This window comes from Nipponia nippon, unplaced genomic scaffold, assembly GCF_047370975.1.
Source record: "Nipponia nippon isolate SJK-2023a ecotype South Korea unplaced genomic scaffold, ASM4737097v1 scaffold_9, whole genome shotgun sequence".
NCBI classification, from domain to species: Eukaryota; Metazoa; Chordata; class Aves; order Pelecaniformes; family Threskiornithidae; genus Nipponia; species Nipponia nippon.
In genome coordinates, this window is record NW_028262413.1 from 27,393,745 (window position 1) to 27,410,962 (window position 17,218).

Consider the following 17,218-nt stretch of genomic DNA (forward strand, 5'->3'; position numbering starts at 1 on the left):
CTTGTGCAAGATACCACTTTCCTCTGTCCTCCATGACCAAGAGAGCTGTGCAAGCTCCCCAAGAACAGGCTAAGAGGTTGCAGAAGTCCTCCCATCCCCTGTAAAACCAGCTCAAGAGGTAGCCATGCTGCAAGCAAGTCCCAGCTCCTCACAGGTCTCAGCTTTCCCTAAGCCCATTGCATGAAGTTGGAACTTCTTCGAGCTAGCAGGGAGCAACAGGTCTTGGGTTTGGGGCAGGAACATCTTGCCATTACAGCTGCTCTGCTGAGCAGAACAGCCTAAGTTTCACAGCATTAGGAGGAAAAAGCAAGTGTGACTCAGGCATGTCAGAAAGCCCCTTTCTGGAGGGGGGGGGTGGGGGAAGTGGGGGCAGGAATTCCAGTCCCTGCCCCAAGGACTGTTTATACATTTCAGCCAAGGCTTGTTACATATAACTATGTGTAAACAGTCCTTGGGGCAGGGACTGGAATTCCTGCCTCGTCTGTCCCAGGAGGAGCCCAGCCTACCAACACTCAAGTTGCACTCCCTTCCTCATCTAGCAAAGCTTGATTTCTCTCCCAAAAACAGCTTCAGGCAGGAGGATGGTGGTCAAAGTTTTACTAAACCCTTAGCTCCCCTTGGCTTATTGAGTAAGGAGTTGCCAGTATGGAGCAGACCCAAGTAGCTCCACAGATAAAATGTTTTGAGGCTAAGCACAACTCCCATGCCTCCAGTAACAAGATGACAATATCTGGATGGTGATTTTTTGCATCTGTTCCCAGTTAGGTGCTCTGGGAGACATTCATGGGGGTGTAAGGCTGTACAAAGCTCTGCTGAGGACAGGACTTCAGGAGAGTGAGACCTATACTGGGTACAAAGAAGGACAGTTAAAGCTAGCATGAAGGTTTGGTTAGCTCAGTCTCTCCAGGAAGACTTCTCCACTCCCCCCACCAAGCCTCTCACAATCCTTCAATTTATTTTATTGGACAGACTATAAAAGTCAAAAACAGTGACTTAAACAGGGTTGCTGGGCTTTTGGCAGACAGTCAGAGTTCCTAGAACTGCAAGGATCAGGATGACCACACCAGCAACTGCAGCCAGCCCCAATACCATCCACAAGTGACCTGCATCTAGAAAGGAGAAGTAAGGAGGTGGTTACGGCCACAGCCAGGACCTGCCACACAAGCCACCCCCCTTCCCTGGGTTTTCCCTACCGCCCGAGGGCATCCTCTGAACAGGGTGATCCTGCCAGCTGTGGATGAAGAGAGGTCCAACAACAACATCAGCTTCTTTCACCAAGGGATCTGAAAGGGAGGACCTTTGAGCACTCACAAGCTTGTTTGAAAATCTAGCTCTCCCAAGCCTTGGGTTAGCACTGGGGAGCCAGTAGGTAGTAAGGCAGCTCCAGCCACCCAGCTCTGAGCAATTTGCCACAATGGTGACAAAGCCCAAGAGGCATACCCAAGACCCACCAAGCTGGGAGGGCAGTTCTCTCCGGACACGTCCTCCTTGCCATTGGGAGTGACCATGGAGCCACCTGGATTCCCCAGCCAAGCCACAGCTCCTCATCTCGCAGCAGGAGCAGACATCCTGGGTGCCTTCCACAGGGGCCCAGCTAGAAGAGAACCTGGTGAGTAGTCCACCCCATGGTAGGAATGCCTCATGCTTTGAGGTCTCCTGGGAGAGACCAAAACCCTCCCACCCAGATTGCCAATCCCTCCTTCCTGGAAGGTGACACACCAGATGAGAAGCCCAAGCTCTTCACCTTTGGGCAAGCTGCTGTTCCAGCTACTCACAGGTTGCTGGCTTTGTTGAAGGAACAAGCCTTGTTCAGAAAGTCAGGAGCTTGGTCAGCCAGGGAGACCTTCAGGTGGCAGGTGATGTAGATCTGGGGAGGCCAAGCAGAGCAGGGGGGTTAGGCTGTCATCTGCCTTTATGGCTTCCCCATGCACCACAAAGCTGGTATCCAACGGGACCACCAACTCCCCAGGTCAGCTCAAGCCCCTCTGCTTCTCTCAAGCCACTTAAGGGTTCAGCTATTGAAGCCCATCAGAAGGGCTTGACTTGACCAGTATCAGAACTGATCTCTAAGGAAGATCCTTGGCTCACAGGGCCATGATCCAGAAGCAGTAATACAGGGTGACCTCATTCATATGTTGCTATGAGGCAGTTGCCTTGGGAATGTAATTCTAGACAAAACCACATTAACTTCCTTAATGGAGTGAGGCTATAGCCCTGTCTAGACAAGAGACTTCACTTGCTTTATGAAGGATTTACCAGATTGCTGGAGTCTCCTGCAAACTTGAATGCATCTACTGCAAACTGGAGCACATCTTGCCTGGGTCTTGGGGATATAAAAGTCGAGGTGGCATCATCCAGTTGCCCATCCACTAGGCACCTAGACACAAAGATGAGAGTCAGCAGGATCCCACTGTGAGAGATATTCATAACCTGCAGAAAGATGTCTCTAAATAAGGGCACAGCCAGCTCTTACCCACTGAAATCAATGAAAGCATACTGGGGAGAAGAGCTCCTGTCCGGGCTTGGGGTGGCCACACAGCTGTCCACAAAGAGCCTCAGAGGTGCATGGTTATCTGTGTTAACACCAGCTTGGAAGTGGAGGACCTCTCCCAGTTGAAACATGGTGGAGACTCTCTCAGCACTCCAGTCATCTGGAAGGAGAGAGGTCACCAGGCACTCATGAATGGGAATCCAGCTTGTGCTTCACCGCTCCCACCCAAGCGGCACAAGGCCCTGAGCACTCACCAAAACTGTACCAAACCCCATCTGCTCCAGGAGCACTGGGGCAATACCAGCACCAGCTGTGCCCTCTAGTGGAAGCAAGGCCACCTCAGAGACCAGCCCAGGGTGGCCTGCACCAGAGGAGACCCTCACCCAAAACCTACCATTCATGAGGCGCAGGGAGAAGGGCAGCTTCTCCTCGGAGGACAGGGTGGAGTGGAAGGGGCCCCACGTGGGCTTGACACCATTGCTACTCACATTGTCCCTCCTGGGGAGAGATGCCCATAGTTAAATTCTGTGGCAGCAGGAGGGCTTGCTTGGTACTCGTCTGCATTGGCTCACCTGGGGTAGTGGCACTCAATAGGAACCACGGCAGGGCTGGTGCGGATGATTACAGGGTTGCCAGCAGGAACTGGCTTGTAATTTAAGCTCGTGCTGTAGACTAGAGCATCAGGGGTCACCTGGGGAAAGATAAAACACATTATCCAGTCATCAAGAGCCCTGTTCTTTTGGCACACGCACACAGAGCAGCACACTTAAGCCTAGAGACTCAGTGCCGAGATGTTTCTTCTGGTCATCAGCCAGCAGCATTTGCACTGGAGGCAGGCGATGGCACTCATCCTGCTGCAGGGATGCTGTGGGCTGCGAAGCTGCTCCAGCCTGTCCCAGAACAGCCTCTGGTCAGCAGCAGACCTGGATGCAGAGGTGCTCAAGCCAATTCTTTTCCCCCCCCCCCCTTCTGGTTTCCATGTCCCAGAACAGCAGACAGAAAGGTCTGTCCCCCAGGATATCAGAGGGTGACTTCTGCTCAGGGGGATTTAATGAAGTTATCTGCTGGCTGGAATATGGAGGGGGCACCTGCTCACTCTCATGGCCCCAAGCCTCTCCCAGGTGAGAGGGACCACTTTGAATTTAAGTTCTCTGAAGTAGCTTCATGCTACACTCAAGCAGCAGTAAGCAGCACTCGGATGCCTCCTGAGGTAAGCATCCACTACTGACTTGCAGCAGCAACTCCCAGCACCAGGTCATCCAGGCTCCACCCTGGAGGTGGCAGGAACAGCATAAATAGTCTTCAGAGATTTAGGTACCTGTGTATTCATCAGGAAAAAACTAATTTATCTGCCTCTTGCATGCTTTTCCCTGCTCACACAACATCAGAGCTAGCCCCTGGGCCAAACAGAACAGCTTCTGCTGCCCTTCAAAAGCAGACCGAGATCTTCAGCCTCTAGGAGAGGCTTTGGAGCATTTCCCTGAGCCCACTGACACCACAACCCCCTGCCAGTCTCAGCATCCCAAGACATCCAGGTGCAAGCCAAGAGGTAGACCCCCACCCTAGAGCTCCAGACCCCACTGCCTTACCCTGAGGGTGCTGCCACACTCATGCAGTCCAGCCACAAAGGTCACCGTGGTCTCAGCAGTGCTCCAGACTGCAGGCAGGCAGGCAGCTGAGCCCAGGGTCAGCTCTGCTGCCCTGACCAGACGTCCCATGCCAAAGAGGTCCCTGTGCACCGTGACCACCACCTGTGCCTCCTGGCACTGCACAGCCACAGGGTGCAGCGGGGCAGCAGCCTGGAGCTGGGAGACATCCACCCATGCCCAGGGAGAGGGCTGGGAAAAGGCATGGGGCTGCCCCAAGGAAGAATCTCCTCTGTACCTCCATAGCTCTGCTTCCCCTCTAAGGAAGCCCCAGGGGTTGTAAGCAACCACCTCCTCAAAAATCCAGCAGAAAAGAGCAAACCCCAGGCTGCTTCCAGGCCTCATCCTGCCTACCAGGGTCCAGCACAAGGAGGAACTGCTGCCCAGGGACCTTTTATAGCCCACACCTCCCACAGTCACTCCCACCCCAGGTGATGCTCAGCATACCTCCCCCATAAAGGCAATTGGCAACAGCTGAGAGCACCCAGTTCCCTGGGGAACCCATCCTGGTGGGCTCTAATGAGGTAATGGCTGCTGGATTGGGTCCCTTGCCCACAGCAGAGATGCTGAGTCTGCTGTGCAGCCAACTGCAGTTTTTTCCCGTTTCTTGGTAACAACCAGCTGTGTAAGATCCACAGAGATGTGTCCCATGTTCAGACCATATGTCCCACCTCCAGACCATGGGGCCCTTCTGCAGGGGGGTTGCTGGGGGATGGCATGGTGGGTGACACTTTCCTAAGGCAAACCCTTCAGGTGCCCAAACTTGTCCCTGTCCCCAGCTCCTTCAAGGAGATGATCCTCGTGGGGCCACTCATGTCAAGGGCAATTGGGGATTTCCAGGATGTGAGGGACTCATGGCTGGCTCTTCTCTACCAAGCAAAAGTTGATTTTTTGGAGGAAGAAGAGGAAGTTTAAACTTGAATTAGGTGGAAGACTAAAAGGAAAAAGGGGGATCATGGAGGAGATCCCCATCGGTTACCCTGAACTGTATCCTCGCTCCTGCAGGATCAGACTCCACACAGTGGCATCTGCACTGGTGCTGCCACCCTTATCTCCTTGTGTTTCCTGGGATTTCAGCAAAAGGGAGGAAAATGCTTGTGCACACATGGTTGTTTAACTGTTTCCTGAACAGACTTGTCCCCTGGAGCCACCGGCTTGCTGGGCAGGACTGGTGTTGAAATGAGTGGTCGTAAAATAATGAATAGAATAATCCTTATCAGGAATAATATTAGAGCTATTAGGTATTAGAAATAATAATTATTTCTAATAATTATTAGACCTGGGGCAAAATGGTCCCCACGATGTCTGGGCAGTCCATCCCTTCCTGGGATGATTCAGCAGCAGGTTGTCCCCTCCATGGTCCCCAGAGGGAGGGGACTGGGGCAGGCTGACCCAGCTGAATCACCCTGCAAGCTTCCTCATGCCTGGCTAGAGGCAAAGCAGTTTGTATATCAAAGTGACACCAGGGAGGAGCATGGCTTTGGACAGGAGTCCTTGTATGGGGTTTTAGGGACAGCACAAGGATGTTTGCTTTGCCCCTGCATCTGGGTGAACGTTAGTGTGCTCATTGCTTTGCTTGCATACACAGGTGAGGACCAGGTGAGATGCCCATGAGTTTCGGGTGATAGCCATGGCTGAATCAGGCTGTTTTGGTATTATCCAAACTGGATAGCTGCCGGCAGGCAGGACAGCTATGCACCATCCAGAGGGAAATGACTTGGGTTGTTCCCATGGGGAGCAGGCTGATGGGCTTTCTCAGCACCTCCCTGAGCAAACAGGACCTCAGTGCTCTCTTGCTTGTCTTCAAGCCAACACCTGTCTTGGGGATAGCTGCACGTCTCACCTACATGGGTCATCCCATGCTCATTGTGCTCACCTCAGCTGTGTTGTGGGCTTAAGGGGGCATCACGCTGCAAAGCACCCATCACTGCAGCACCCACCACCCTGCACATCTGCCTTTTTGAGCAGGTGGGTATTGTGGGAATGGGTAGCAAAAGGAAATCATTTGCAATGCACAACAAATTAGGAAAATGATTTATTTCTTCCGCATCTATAGGCAGGCACAGGAGTCAAAGAGCAATGAGGATGCATCCCCTGATCAAGCAATTCCTTGGCTGTCTTTAAGCTTGGAAAGCAGGGAGAGAAGCAGGAAAACCCTACCCTTGTGTGCCCACTTAGGAGGTTCATATCCCAGGCTAGTGGGGATGGATCCTGCTGACCGAAGGAGGATTTTCAGTTCTTCCTACAGCTGTGTCCCACAGAGCAGCTCATGGGAACAGAGCAGCCCTGCCCAACCTCCTTCCTAGCAATGACCACCATCCTTGGTCCTTCCAAACCAGTTTCCCCACCTGCTATTTCTCTAGCTGGCTTCGGATCCCATTGACCCCCAAAACCCCAAAAAACCCAAAAGGCCAGAAATCATTCGAAAGATTTCTCCCAAGAGTTGGCTTGATCTATCCAGGTGGGAAACAAAGGCATGGTGTGGCTGCAGGGTGGATCAGAGCCAGAACATCTCCCAGCCAAGCTGGTGTCCTCACCTCTTCACCTGAGCACAAGTTCAGATGAGAGAGGACAGCAGGAGACTCTCAAACCCCAGAGACTCAGACTCATCACCCCAGACAAGACCAGGCAGGAAATATTGAAGGCAAAACTATTGATGTGGGCCAGGATTTGGCTCCAGGACTCATTCCCTGTAGGTGAGAGCGGAATGAGTCCTGGAGAGGCAACAGCGTCTTTCAACAATTTTCCTCGCTCTTTATGGCTCTTGGGAAATCACTGTCTGCCGGGGTCTTCTGGCTTTCAGCTGACTGCTCCTGTCGCTGGAAGTAGACTTTGACCTTGCTCAGGTTTCGGACTTTCTTTATTGAGCTGTGCCGGCGAGCGTTGATGAGACGGCACACTTTCTGGAGCCCCTTCTCGGGGTTGTGCTGGTAGCAGGACCGGAGCTCAGAGAGGCCGATGTTGTGGGCAGCCAATGTTTGGGCTGATGGTTTGGTGAGGAGCTTCTCAGCCAGCAAGGGCTGGAGGGAGATGAAGGACTCCAGGCTGGCTTGACTGATGATCAGCCAGGGTTTCATGACCAGGTCGACGTTCAGGAACTCACACAGGTACTTCACAACACAGGCGTTCTCCCTGGCGCTGCAGTCACCAAAGTGCCACCGGAGGTAAGTGCTGGCCAAGTTCTTCAGCCTGTAGTTATCCCTTTTGGGGATCTTCTCCTTAATCAGGGGCAAAATGTCCAGGAAACCATACACGACAGAGCTGAACTCGTCTTTCTTGTTCAGGAGCATCAACGCATCCAAGAGAGCGGGCAAGGGGAGTGACCAGAGACCAAAGCCACCCAGGACGGGCCTGCGGACAGTGTTGAGGTGGCCCAGCAGTTTCATCAGACCGACCTCACAGGCATTATTTTGGGCCATCAAGCTGGAGAAATATTTCACTGGCTGAATCAGGACTGGGAATATTTTCTCTCCATCTACCACCGCCATCTGAATGCTTCCTTCTTCTAGAGAAGAGGAGGGGGAAGGGAAAGAGGATTGGAGAGGGAGGAAAGGCAGAATTAGTCTCTTATTCAGTAGGAAAATAAAACATTGAGTTACTCAGCCTCTAACAGCCTTCACAATCGATAGCAGCTGGGAGACTGATCCATCTTTTTACCTGTCTCCACCATTCAGTCACACCCTCAGCGTCCAGCATCTCTAACGTCCTTCAGAAGTGTCCTTCCCATCAACACTAACACCTCTGGCAGTGTTCCCCCCACCAGGAACACAAGGGCTTTTACAGCTTTTTGAGGGTGGACTAAGGAGAGGGGCTTGAAAAGTAAAATCCACCTCACCCAAGAGAGATTGACCCATGGGAAGGAGAAGCAGGGGAGCCCGTGTTGACACAGCGCAAAGGATGGTTAACTGGCTGAGCAATCTCAGAGAAATCTCCCCATGGCCCTATGAGCTCCACGTTCCTCCAGATGTCATGAAACTCAAAGTCAAGGCCTCTTGGGAGCTCAGGATATTGTCCTCTCTCTTAAACAGCCAAGGCCATGGTGGACATGCCTGAACTTCCCCCCAACAAAAAAAGAGACACTGACAGATGTGGGAATCTGTCAAAGCTGCAACATGGGACCTCCCCACTTAGGATCTTACTCGTAATCTTCACGTCAAAGAAGACCAGGGTTCCTTGTCTCGTGTCCAGCAGCGTGCAGCTGCTGATGGGAAGGCCCATGTTGGGAAGACCCAGGTAGTCTTTACCGGTGCTCTCGTCGAGGATGTTGCTGGGGTCATCTAGCAGACTGGAGTCCTGGAAGAGCACACAATTTGCTTTTAATAAATGTCACAGGAAGAACCAGGGCAGCAGCTCTGGGCACTCATGTGTCCTGGAGGTTACCAAAACTCAGGGATCTACCCAAACTGCCTGCTAGAGGACTTAGGATGTAATAAGCTCCTCTGGTTGGTCAGGAAGGCTTGCGTCCTCCAGCACCGCAAAACAAAGTGACATGCATACTCCACGCACTTCCACAAGAGATGGCTCGCTTGAATCCTTCCCAACTGGCTTTCTGCTCAAAAGTGACAGAAAAGTTGGGACTACCCAACATCTCCCTCTGGCTGTGAGCCAAGGGCCTAACGCAGCAAACAGCAGGCAGGAGAGGGAAGCTCTCCATTTCTAAAACCTCTTCTGAAGAGCTTGTCACCAGCTTTTGGTCACACAGACTGTCATGGGAGCTGCTCGCTGCTGCAAAATAACCCCATCCATCCATAGCCTCAAAGAGGAGGTGAAGTTTTGGACTGCCACTTCTTGCTGGCCTTCATTTTGGCTGCTCACCACCTTGGCATCACCAAGATGGTATCTACCAAGGTCTCCAAGCTGCTGGGCAGCCCCATTCCCCCAGAAATGGAGGACAGCTAGAGGGGATTTATTTTGGCACTCAGGAAGGATTTCACAAGTTCTTTGCCAGGCTCTAAGGGGGATTATGGGATGGTCCTGAAGGTCTGGAAGCATCAAGCGGTCCAGTTTTCCTGGCTTACACACTGAGCAATGCAGGGCCAAGTACTCAAAGCTCTTTAGCTGCACTCACCAACTCATCATCAGTGCTGTCCTCCTCACAGCTGTCCAAGCAGAGCATATCGCTATCTGCCAAGGCAGGAAAGATATGTCACCTTTTGGATGTGGGGCTGTCCACCCCTGCAGTGAGTGCCAGGGCCAATGGTCCCCCGATTGGCATCACCAACCATGCCGAGAGGTGGCCCTGGACAGCCAGCAAGGTGGGTGGGGACCAAACAGGGAGCAACCCTGCCCTCAGGGTCCACCTGAAAAAGGACTGATTCCCCCTCAAGCCACAGATACAGAGTACATACTGGGCAAGATCCTATGGGGGAGAGAGGACCAAAATGCAGCATCACATAGCCTAAGAGTACGCAAGCTGTTGAAGGAACAAAGTCTGGTTCTCCATCAGTCTCCACCGAACATCTTGTCTTTGAACAAGACAATGTGCTGGGACATAACTATCCTCCAGGGAGGTCTATGGAGATGCCGCAAACTGCCCTGCCTCGATGCCTACACCCCATAAAGTCTACCCATGGCATCACTGCTCTGGACACCTCTTACCCGAGTCGTTCAACCCATTGTTGCCAACTGGCACGTCTTCCAGCAGGCTCTCCTCCTTGATGAGAGTCATGCGGGACACCAAACAGCTGGTCCCAGGCTGGTCCGAGCAGCTTGGCTGCTGCGGCACTGTCTGGTTCCTCGTGTTGTTGTTCTCTTCAAGCTTCATCTCCTTCACCGGCACCGTCATGACACCTACATTTTGGGCTTTCTTCCTCTTTGCAGGGATGGAGGTGGAGACCTAAGTGTGCAAAGAGGAGCCCAGTGAGAGCGGCCCTGTGTAGTCAGGGATGGAGATACCCTTTGTCACCAGAGCACAGCTGAACAAGCTTGACCACATGGGTTTGTCCCTGCCCAAAGCAAGTGCTCTGCTTGCCCAGATGGTCCTTGCTGCACTGGGGTCACCCAGCACCACGTCCTCATTTCTGGCATGAAGCCCCTGGCTCTCCTGGGCTGTGGCCACTCCAACCACCTTTGTCAAGGTCCCCTCTCTCCCCAACAAGGGTCAGGAAAACTTTCTAGTTTGCTTAACAGCTGCAAAGGAGAAGATGGGAACCGCCCCTTCCTGAGCTGGCGGGATAAATCATCTTTATCTTCTTGCTTCAGCCTTGAAGCTCCCAGGCTCTGCAGGGTTTGCAGGCAGGGCTAAGCCCTTCTGATCCCAGGCTGGGGTGGCTGGGAATGTTCTCTACAGAGGGGCAGCCTGGGGGTCCCCAGCCCTGATCCTGTGATGGCTGTTTTGTCCCAGGCAAAGGCAACCAGGTCTGATGCTAGACAAGTCCTTCATGCACTATGGGACTGGAAACCAGAAGAGAGCTTGCCTTCAACATTGCTGAAGGCCAATTCTGCTTGAGTGGGGCTCTGCCCTTCTTGTGGGAGATGTGTTTGGGGGCCCCAAATCCATCACAACCAGTCACAGCACCTCTCCCCTGCCAGCCCTCGATGTGGGCAGGGCAGGGCAGGGTGCAGGCAGGAAATGATAGCACGTGCATTAACAGTGCATGCAGCGGCATTTTTTGCACCTTAGTCAGAAAGGTGCCTTCAAAGGACAAAGTCTGCCCTGGCTCTGCAGCCCTATGCCCAGCCAGCTTGGCTGATCTCCTCTTTCAAAAGAGACCTTGGAAAGCAGCAACCAAATGCCAGAGCTCAGACAACTTTGCAAGGGCTGGGGGTAGCCCCAGATTCCTGCTGGGTAACCCCATGAGGCAAAAATCCTAGAGCAATACAAGCAAAACCAAGTCTCACCTGGTGGGATTTTTCTGCAGCTGGAGCTGGGGTGGCTTCTGAAAGAAGAAAAACACAGTGAGCTGAGAGCAGGGCAAGCAATGCTGGGGACGTCTGAGACCAGCAAGAAAAGACTCTGCAGAAGGCGCAGGTGACTCTAGAGCCACCTCCTTGGAGGGTGACCTCTTGGAGATGCTACTGAGGCTGAAATCCAGCAGTGAACTTGCAGGCTGGGCTGGAGAGGTGCCCATTCTGCCCAGCCACCCGCCAGCTCATTCACTCATCCTTGCACTAAAGTCTTTCCTCCAGCTCTCCCGTACAGGTTTGCTGCCCTCCCACCCATCCCACACCCATAAGCCAGGAATGCTGGGAAGGAAAGAAAAAATAAAATTAGTAGGATCATGCTGTTCCCAAGCAAGGAGCTGCCATGCAGGGCTCATTCATGGGGGAGATGCTGCCTTCCCAAACCCAGCAAAAGACCAAACCGTTCATCCCAGGAGGATTTATTGGCATAGCAAGGTGAGATGGTCTCCATAGGCCTGGTCTCCATTCGGACCTTTAAAGAGTTTTCCAAGCAGCTGCAGTCCATGGCAAACATTCTGGTTTGCAGACCCTCACTTCTTTCTCCGCTTCTGAAGTCTGGTGCCAGACTTCCCACCACGTTTGCCCCTGGTGAGGTGACTTGATTTGGGGCATTCCCCCTCAGAGTCCGGGCTGGGGGGCTCTGAGCACACTGGGCTGGCAGAATGGGTGGCAGGAGGGGGTATGTTTGGAGAAGGGGCCGTGGCAGCCACTGGGACCAGCAATTCAGGCTTCTGTGAGGTGCTGGGAGGGAATAAATCCAGCAGGTTGGAGGGCAGCGATGTCCAGTGCACGTCTGCGGTAGCGGGGTCCTGTGGGCTGGCCACAGGCTGCAGCAAGGGTCCCAGAGCAGAGGTGATGGTGGCCAGGGAGCGAGACATGGCCCGGATCTCCTGGGTCATGGACACCAGGTGCCTATTTGCCCTCTGCTGAGTTTGCAGGAGGCAATCGCCTGTCTTCAGGAGCTTGTCTGCCTGCTGTATGTTGGACCTGGCCCAGCCACTGAAATCTTCCTGCAGGGAGGCCAAAGAGTCCTGGATGCTCCTGGGAAGAGGGACAGTGTCCCCATGGGCTGACCCCAAGTCTTCCTCTGCTTCTTCATCCCTCTGCATCAGAAGGGCTGGAGGTGTCAGCTGGGTGGGGGACATATCCCCTCCCTGGTCTGGACACACATGTCCTCTGCCACCGGAGGGGTCTGACACAGGGGCACAGGGCTGGTGGTGAGCAGGCAGCCCCCCAGGGGGATCTCCGTGTGGTTGGCAATGCTCCCCAGGAGGCTCGAGGTCAAGGACCAGGGTGATCTTGTCTTCAGATGGGGCGTCATGCTGGGGAGCGGAGGTACCTGTTGCGGGGAGGGAGGCTGAAGGGAGCAGGAGGGGAGAATCAGGGCTCAGAGGGTCCTCTTGGCCTGCCTCAGTGGGGTGGAGAGGGGAGATGGACGGACGATGCCGACCTTGTGATGGAGAGGCAAAGAGTGGGGTGGGAGGCAGCTTGTCCCCAGGAAACCCCAAGCTCCATCCAGGACATCACCACTGGGCTCTTCTATGGACCATCCATTGCCCATAAGCTCGCCCTGGGGAGCTCAGTGGTGGATGACCACAGAGGGCCAAGGAGGACACTGGTCATAGCCCAGGTCTGAAGACAGCAGCAGGGGGGTGGAGCAGAAGACCCCACAAAGTCTCTTCCTCCCATTGCTTTCCCCACCCCCCCCCATTTTCTGGAAGGATGCTACCACTTTCTGACCAAACCTGGATCCTCCAGCACACCATCCCTGCACACACCACGGATGCCAAGGCCTTCACCATTTCTAAACCACCAGCATCTCCACCACAGAGCTGCTGCCGAAGAGCTGGGGGAAGACCTGGGCAAACCCAGCAGCAGTCTTGGGCCTCTTGCCACCCCTGTTGGGGAGTGCTCCCAGGGAACAATTCTCCTTCCTGGTTGGATATGCCATCCCAAGGCAGTAATCAACAACCCAAAAGCAGAATTGCCCCAGATGGTTGTGGACAAAGGTTGAGCAAAGACAAACTGGCTGGAGATCTGAGGAGCAGAAGCGGTCAATGGGTGGCAGGACACTAAGGTCCAGAGCATGGTTATGACCCCTGAGGGACCTGCACATGTCACTAGCACAAACATTTCTCAGAGAGGATGCAGATTTGATATAACCCGTCCACCTCCTTCCTCCTTGCCAACACCAGCCTCTGAGAGCCCCTGCTCAACAAACCCCATCTCCAGGTGCCTCTCTCCTCCCTTGTCCTTCAGCCCACAGCATGGCTCCAACCCAAGAGAGTCACCATGTTCCCTCCCAGTATAACTGCGCTTGGGGGACCTCCATACTCTGCAAGGGCAAGAGACAAGCGTTGCTTTGGAAGTGATGGATGCAACAATTGCATCCCATCCTGGGGTTGGTTGGAGTGTGCCCACCGCATGAGCAAAGGCTGGAGCCACAGGTCCATCAAGTCACCACGTGGAAGGAGACTTGAAACCCATGGAGAATATGGTCTAACCAGGGATTATAACCTTCAACTCTGCTTTCCATTCCTCCCTCCCCAGCCCGCCTGGCCAAGTGCCTTCTCACCTGGGTGCCCCATGACACGCTCCACCAGCGCCTGCAGCTTGGCTCTGCACTCAGCAAAGTTCCCGGGCTGCGCTCGGTCCCCAGCCACCGGTGGCCGCAGCTGCTGCAGTTCCTTCAGCGAGTCCTTGATGAAGGGCTGCATGTCCATCACCTCCTGCTCCGTGGCGTAGAGACTCATCTTCTCCACCAGCCACTCACCTGCCTCCATCCGCTGCAGCACCCCCTCCACGTGCTGCAGCTCCCTCGCCAGCTCCCACCGGCCCTGCAACTGCCGTGCATCCAGCAGTCCCAGCAGCTCCTCTTCCTCCTGCCGGATCAGCCGCACCAGCTGCTCCACACGCTGCCGGATCAGATTCCGCATCTCCTGCTGTGCCTGCTCCAGCTCGGTGGCCTCATTCTGTAGCGCCACATAGCTGGCCTCAAAGCTGCTTCTCTTCTGCTTCAGCTCCTGGCTCATGGTGACCAGCTCCTCCTGCCTGTGCTGGGTCTCGCTGCGGATGTCACAGAAGGGGGCATGCTGGCTGTCCAGCAGCGCGCAGATGCAGCACAGTGGCTTCTCACACTTCTTGCAGTAGATGCTGTGAGGCCAAGCACAAGCAAAGCAGTAAATTTAGACCGTGCACTTTGCAATTCATTCATGTATCAAATTGCAAATTCATTCATTCATTGAATTTAAGTTACCACCAAGTCTGGGCCAGGCATTTGGTTTTATACTCTCCCAATTTCAAAAAAATATGTTGGTTCACAATTTCCACAGGGTTTCTGCTCCTCTGCTGGGCTGACTAAAGTCACTGCAGTGACTGCAAGCGTTATGGTAGACATTCATCCACGCACTGCAAGGGCAGTGAAGAAATGAGCTCTCTGCCCTTCCATGAGTGCTTATTGGGGTTATGTATAAGAATGTAAGACCAAAGAGTATCTTATCTCCATAAGATGCCTAAGGCAAGAATAGAAGAAGTGGAGAGTGGAGGTCTAGCACCATCAGCAAAACACACCCTTCTCTGCTGTCCATCATCGCAGCTGAAGCAAAAGGCCTTCCTTTTGCTGAGGTCCATCAACCTCACCCTCCTTAGTCTAGCAAGGAGCACCCCACACACTCCCCTCCCTCGGTCTACCCTGTCCCCACTCTCCCATTATCAGCTCAAACCTGCCTTCATCCAAACCCTCCCTCCATGCCCTAGAGCCCACTGGTCACTACTTCCCACCCATCTTCTCCATGACATGGTGGCAATCAGGGCAGCAGAGGGACAGGGACACCCTGCTCAGTCCCATCATGGACTAGCCCAAAGAGATTTGTAGCAAGAAACCACCTAGATGGGGACAGTCCTCCTTAGACCTACCTTACAGGCTGGTTCTTGTGGATTGGGTTGGAGCAGGACAAGTTACTGGTCCTCTTGATGCTCTCAAGGAAATCCTTAGCAGACCCTGCCTTGATGTCCATCACCTTCTTGGCTTCATGGCTCTCCTTCTTCAGGTAGCGCTGGTGGGCCTCGAAACATGTGGTGCAGAGGAACTCCTTGCACTCAGAGCACCAGAACTCACCGGCTTTGTTGCAGTTGTCGCAGAACAAGTCAACTCCGTCAACGATCTTCTTGTAGATGCTGAGCCTGGCCTGCAGGCTGCTGAAGAGCAGATTGTCTGTGTCAGGGATGCCACTGGCCTGCGGGATGGCCGTCCGGCACACGGGGCACTGCCCAATGGCCTTGTTCTTGCTCAGGCAATTGAGGCAGAATGTGTGGAGGCAGGTGAGAAGCTTGAGGTTGGTTGATTCCTTCTGGCAGCCCTTGCAAAGGATGAACTGGAAGTCCTCTTCTAGGAGCTTGGGGAGGGAGAGAGGAAGAAGAATTCGCACTGGGATGTGTTTTTAAGAGCTTGTGAAACCACATCTTGGAGGGACACATGGACCTGCAAACCCTACTTGGAGCAACCAGTGAGCAACCACTTCCCACCAGCAATGCCCAGGCCCTCTAAGCAGGCCAGAGATGACCAGTGCAGCATGGTAAGGTTGGATGGACAGGGCCCTGCAAAGAGGAAACAGGATGGCCCCCCGGCTATGGGGCTGGGGAGGGCCGCATAGGGGCAGCGCAGAGGATGGGGCACAGAGGAAGCATCTGAAGACCCTTGGATGACACCCCGGCAGGATGGCAGGGTGGGGACCATTCTCCCAGCCACCCCCCACCCACTTCCCTGGCTCAGCCCATCCCTCTGGTCTCTTGCCTCCCTCTTCCCTCCCGCCTCTGTGCTTTCGCAGGGCTGGGGGGGCTGGATTGAGGACCCCTCCCTGCCACTCACCCAACCGGGGAGGGGAGGACACCCCAAAACTCTTATCCTCATGCCCCGTCCCCAGGCCACGCCTTGGGGCTGGGAGTCCCTGGTGGCCTCCCCCCGAGCCCCCTGCCCCGCCAGAGCCCACCGCCCGCATCCCCCCGACATCCAGCCCCGGAGCCGGCGCTCACCCGGGTGCCGGAGCCGGAGCTGGCCATGGCGGGACGGGCAGAGCCGGGATCCCCTCCGTCTGCCTGCGCTGCCTGCACTTTCGATTCCTCCTGCGCTGCAAGTAACTCCTCCTTCGTGTCCGGGGCGGGGGAGCTGCGCAGAGCCCGCTCCCAGCCCCGGCCCCACCCTGAAAAGCCCTTCCCGGCCGGCTCAGCCCTTCCCGGCAGGGCAGGAGGGAAGAAACCCGGAGGGGGCCCCAAGAGCCATCCCCCCCAAAAGGCATTTCCCCAAGGAGCAGCATCCCCAGGAAATATATTGCAGGGCCCTGCTGTGAGGGGGATCAGGGACTGTCCCCCCACACACACCTTGGAGGGCATTTCCACATCCCCATGTCCTGGGGGACTGGCTGTGTCCTGGCTCTCCTTTGCCCCTTTCTGCAGGGCATCGGTATGCCCCAGCCACCTGCACCATGGGGACTACCACAAACGGGGGACCACCACAAAAAAGAGGATCATCACAGAAAAGCGGACCACCATGAACAGGGGACCACCAGGAGTACTTGGGGTTCACCCAGCCTGGCAGCTCCAAAAGGAAAGGGCACGGTGGGGCACTATCACCTCCCCTCGGGGCTTTTGATGCCTGTGGGATCTCCAAAGCTTGGCCCAGGTTGGTGCCACCCAGCCCCAGGCCTTGAAGAGGACATTTAGCAGGTCGTTTGACCTGAATGCACCTGTGAAACGTTTAAATTCAAAAGGGTTCAATTCTGGAAACATTTCATTTCTCCTTGCCTCACCCTGGCAAGCAGCCCTTTGCATGAATAAGCAGGCCAGCAAAACTAGCCAGGCTTGCCCCACTGGTCCAGCAAACTATCCTAGGGGCTGAAAAAGCTGCCTGGAGCTCCAAGACATTTTAACCCCTGGGGTGCTGGGTGCTGTCGGGGAGCTGAGCATTCCCGGAGACATCCTGACAACTCTTGCTCACCGTGGCAGGGCTTCATGTGTTCATCACGACCATGCAGTGAGATGGAGTCATACCATGCAGCCTCCTTGACTGGCAGCAGCTGCCACGCCCTGGCCAGCACGTGGCCTCTTTACGCAGCACCCTGGGGTCCCTTGGGGAAACTGAGGCACCGAGGGGTGCAGCCCCATCTGCCTGCAGAAATCATCA

General features: G+C 54.6%; 2 protein-coding genes across 3 annotated transcripts; both read right to left on the reverse strand.

Moving 5' to 3' along the window:
• Positions 1–938: 938 nt before the first annotated feature.
• LOC104016796 (zona pellucida sperm-binding protein 3) lies at positions 939–4,489 on the reverse strand. The gene is made up of 9 exons (XM_009469731.2): positions 4,081–4,489; positions 3,064–3,182; positions 2,886–2,989; positions 2,474–2,651; positions 2,257–2,377; positions 1,776–1,867; positions 1,452–1,594; positions 1,194–1,283; positions 939–1,109 (listed from the first exon to the last, which is right to left on the reverse strand). Exons 1-9 carry the CDS (start codon positions 4,480–4,482, stop codon positions 994–996), a joined length of 1,365 nt encoding a protein of 454 aa, XP_009468006.2. The 5' UTR covers positions 4,483–4,489; the 3' UTR covers positions 939–993.
• A 1,695-nt stretch (positions 4,490–6,184) lies between these two features.
• LOC104016797 (protein PML) lies at positions 6,185–17,204 on the reverse strand. Of its 2 annotated transcripts, XM_087744070.1 has the most exons (9): positions 17,033–17,204; positions 16,072–16,166; positions 14,956–15,434; positions 13,616–14,193; positions 10,978–11,015; positions 9,736–9,973; positions 9,206–9,261; positions 8,277–8,430; positions 6,185–7,642 (listed from the first exon to the last, which is right to left on the reverse strand). In XM_087744070.1, the coding sequence occupies exons 1-9, from the start codon at positions 17,046–17,048 to the stop codon at positions 6,873–6,875; spliced, it is 2,424 nt and encodes an 807-aa protein (XP_087600196.1). In that variant the 5' UTR covers positions 17,049–17,204; the 3' UTR covers positions 6,185–6,872. The 2 variants fall into 2 exon arrangements, with proteins under 2 accessions (XP_087600196.1, XP_087600197.1); XM_087744071.1 differs by lacking the exon at positions 17,033–17,204 and having other exon boundaries at positions 16,072–16,296.
• Between the last annotated feature and the right edge of the window lie 14 nt (positions 17,205–17,218).

What these genes read in the sequence shown, in the direction of transcription:
- LOC104016797 (XM_087744070.1), bottom strand. An exon ending in CAATGGGTTGAACGACTCGG is followed by an intron (nt 9,262 to 9,735) that starts GTAAGAGGTGTC and finishes CTGCCTTGGCAG; the next exon opens with ATAGCGATATGCTCTGCTTG. An exon ending in CTTTGACGTGAAGATTACGA is followed by an intron (nt 7,643 to 8,276) that starts GTAAGATCCTAA and finishes CCTCTTCTCTAG; the next exon opens with AAGAAGGAAGCATTCAGATG.
- LOC104016796 (XM_009469731.2), bottom strand. Translation starts at nt 4,482, where the DNA reads ATGAGGCCTGGAAGCAGCCTGGGGTTTGCTCTTTTCTGCTGGATTTTT. An exon ending in AGTGTGGCAGCACCCTCAGG is followed by an intron (nt 3,183 to 4,080) that starts GTAAGGCAGTGG and finishes ATCTTTCCCCAG; the next exon opens with GTGACCCCTGATGCTCTAGT. An exon ending in AGAACTGCCCTCCCAGCTTG is followed by an intron (nt 1,284 to 1,451) that starts GTGGGTCTTGGG and finishes CCTCCCTTTCAG; the next exon opens with ATCCCTTGGTGAAAGAAGCT.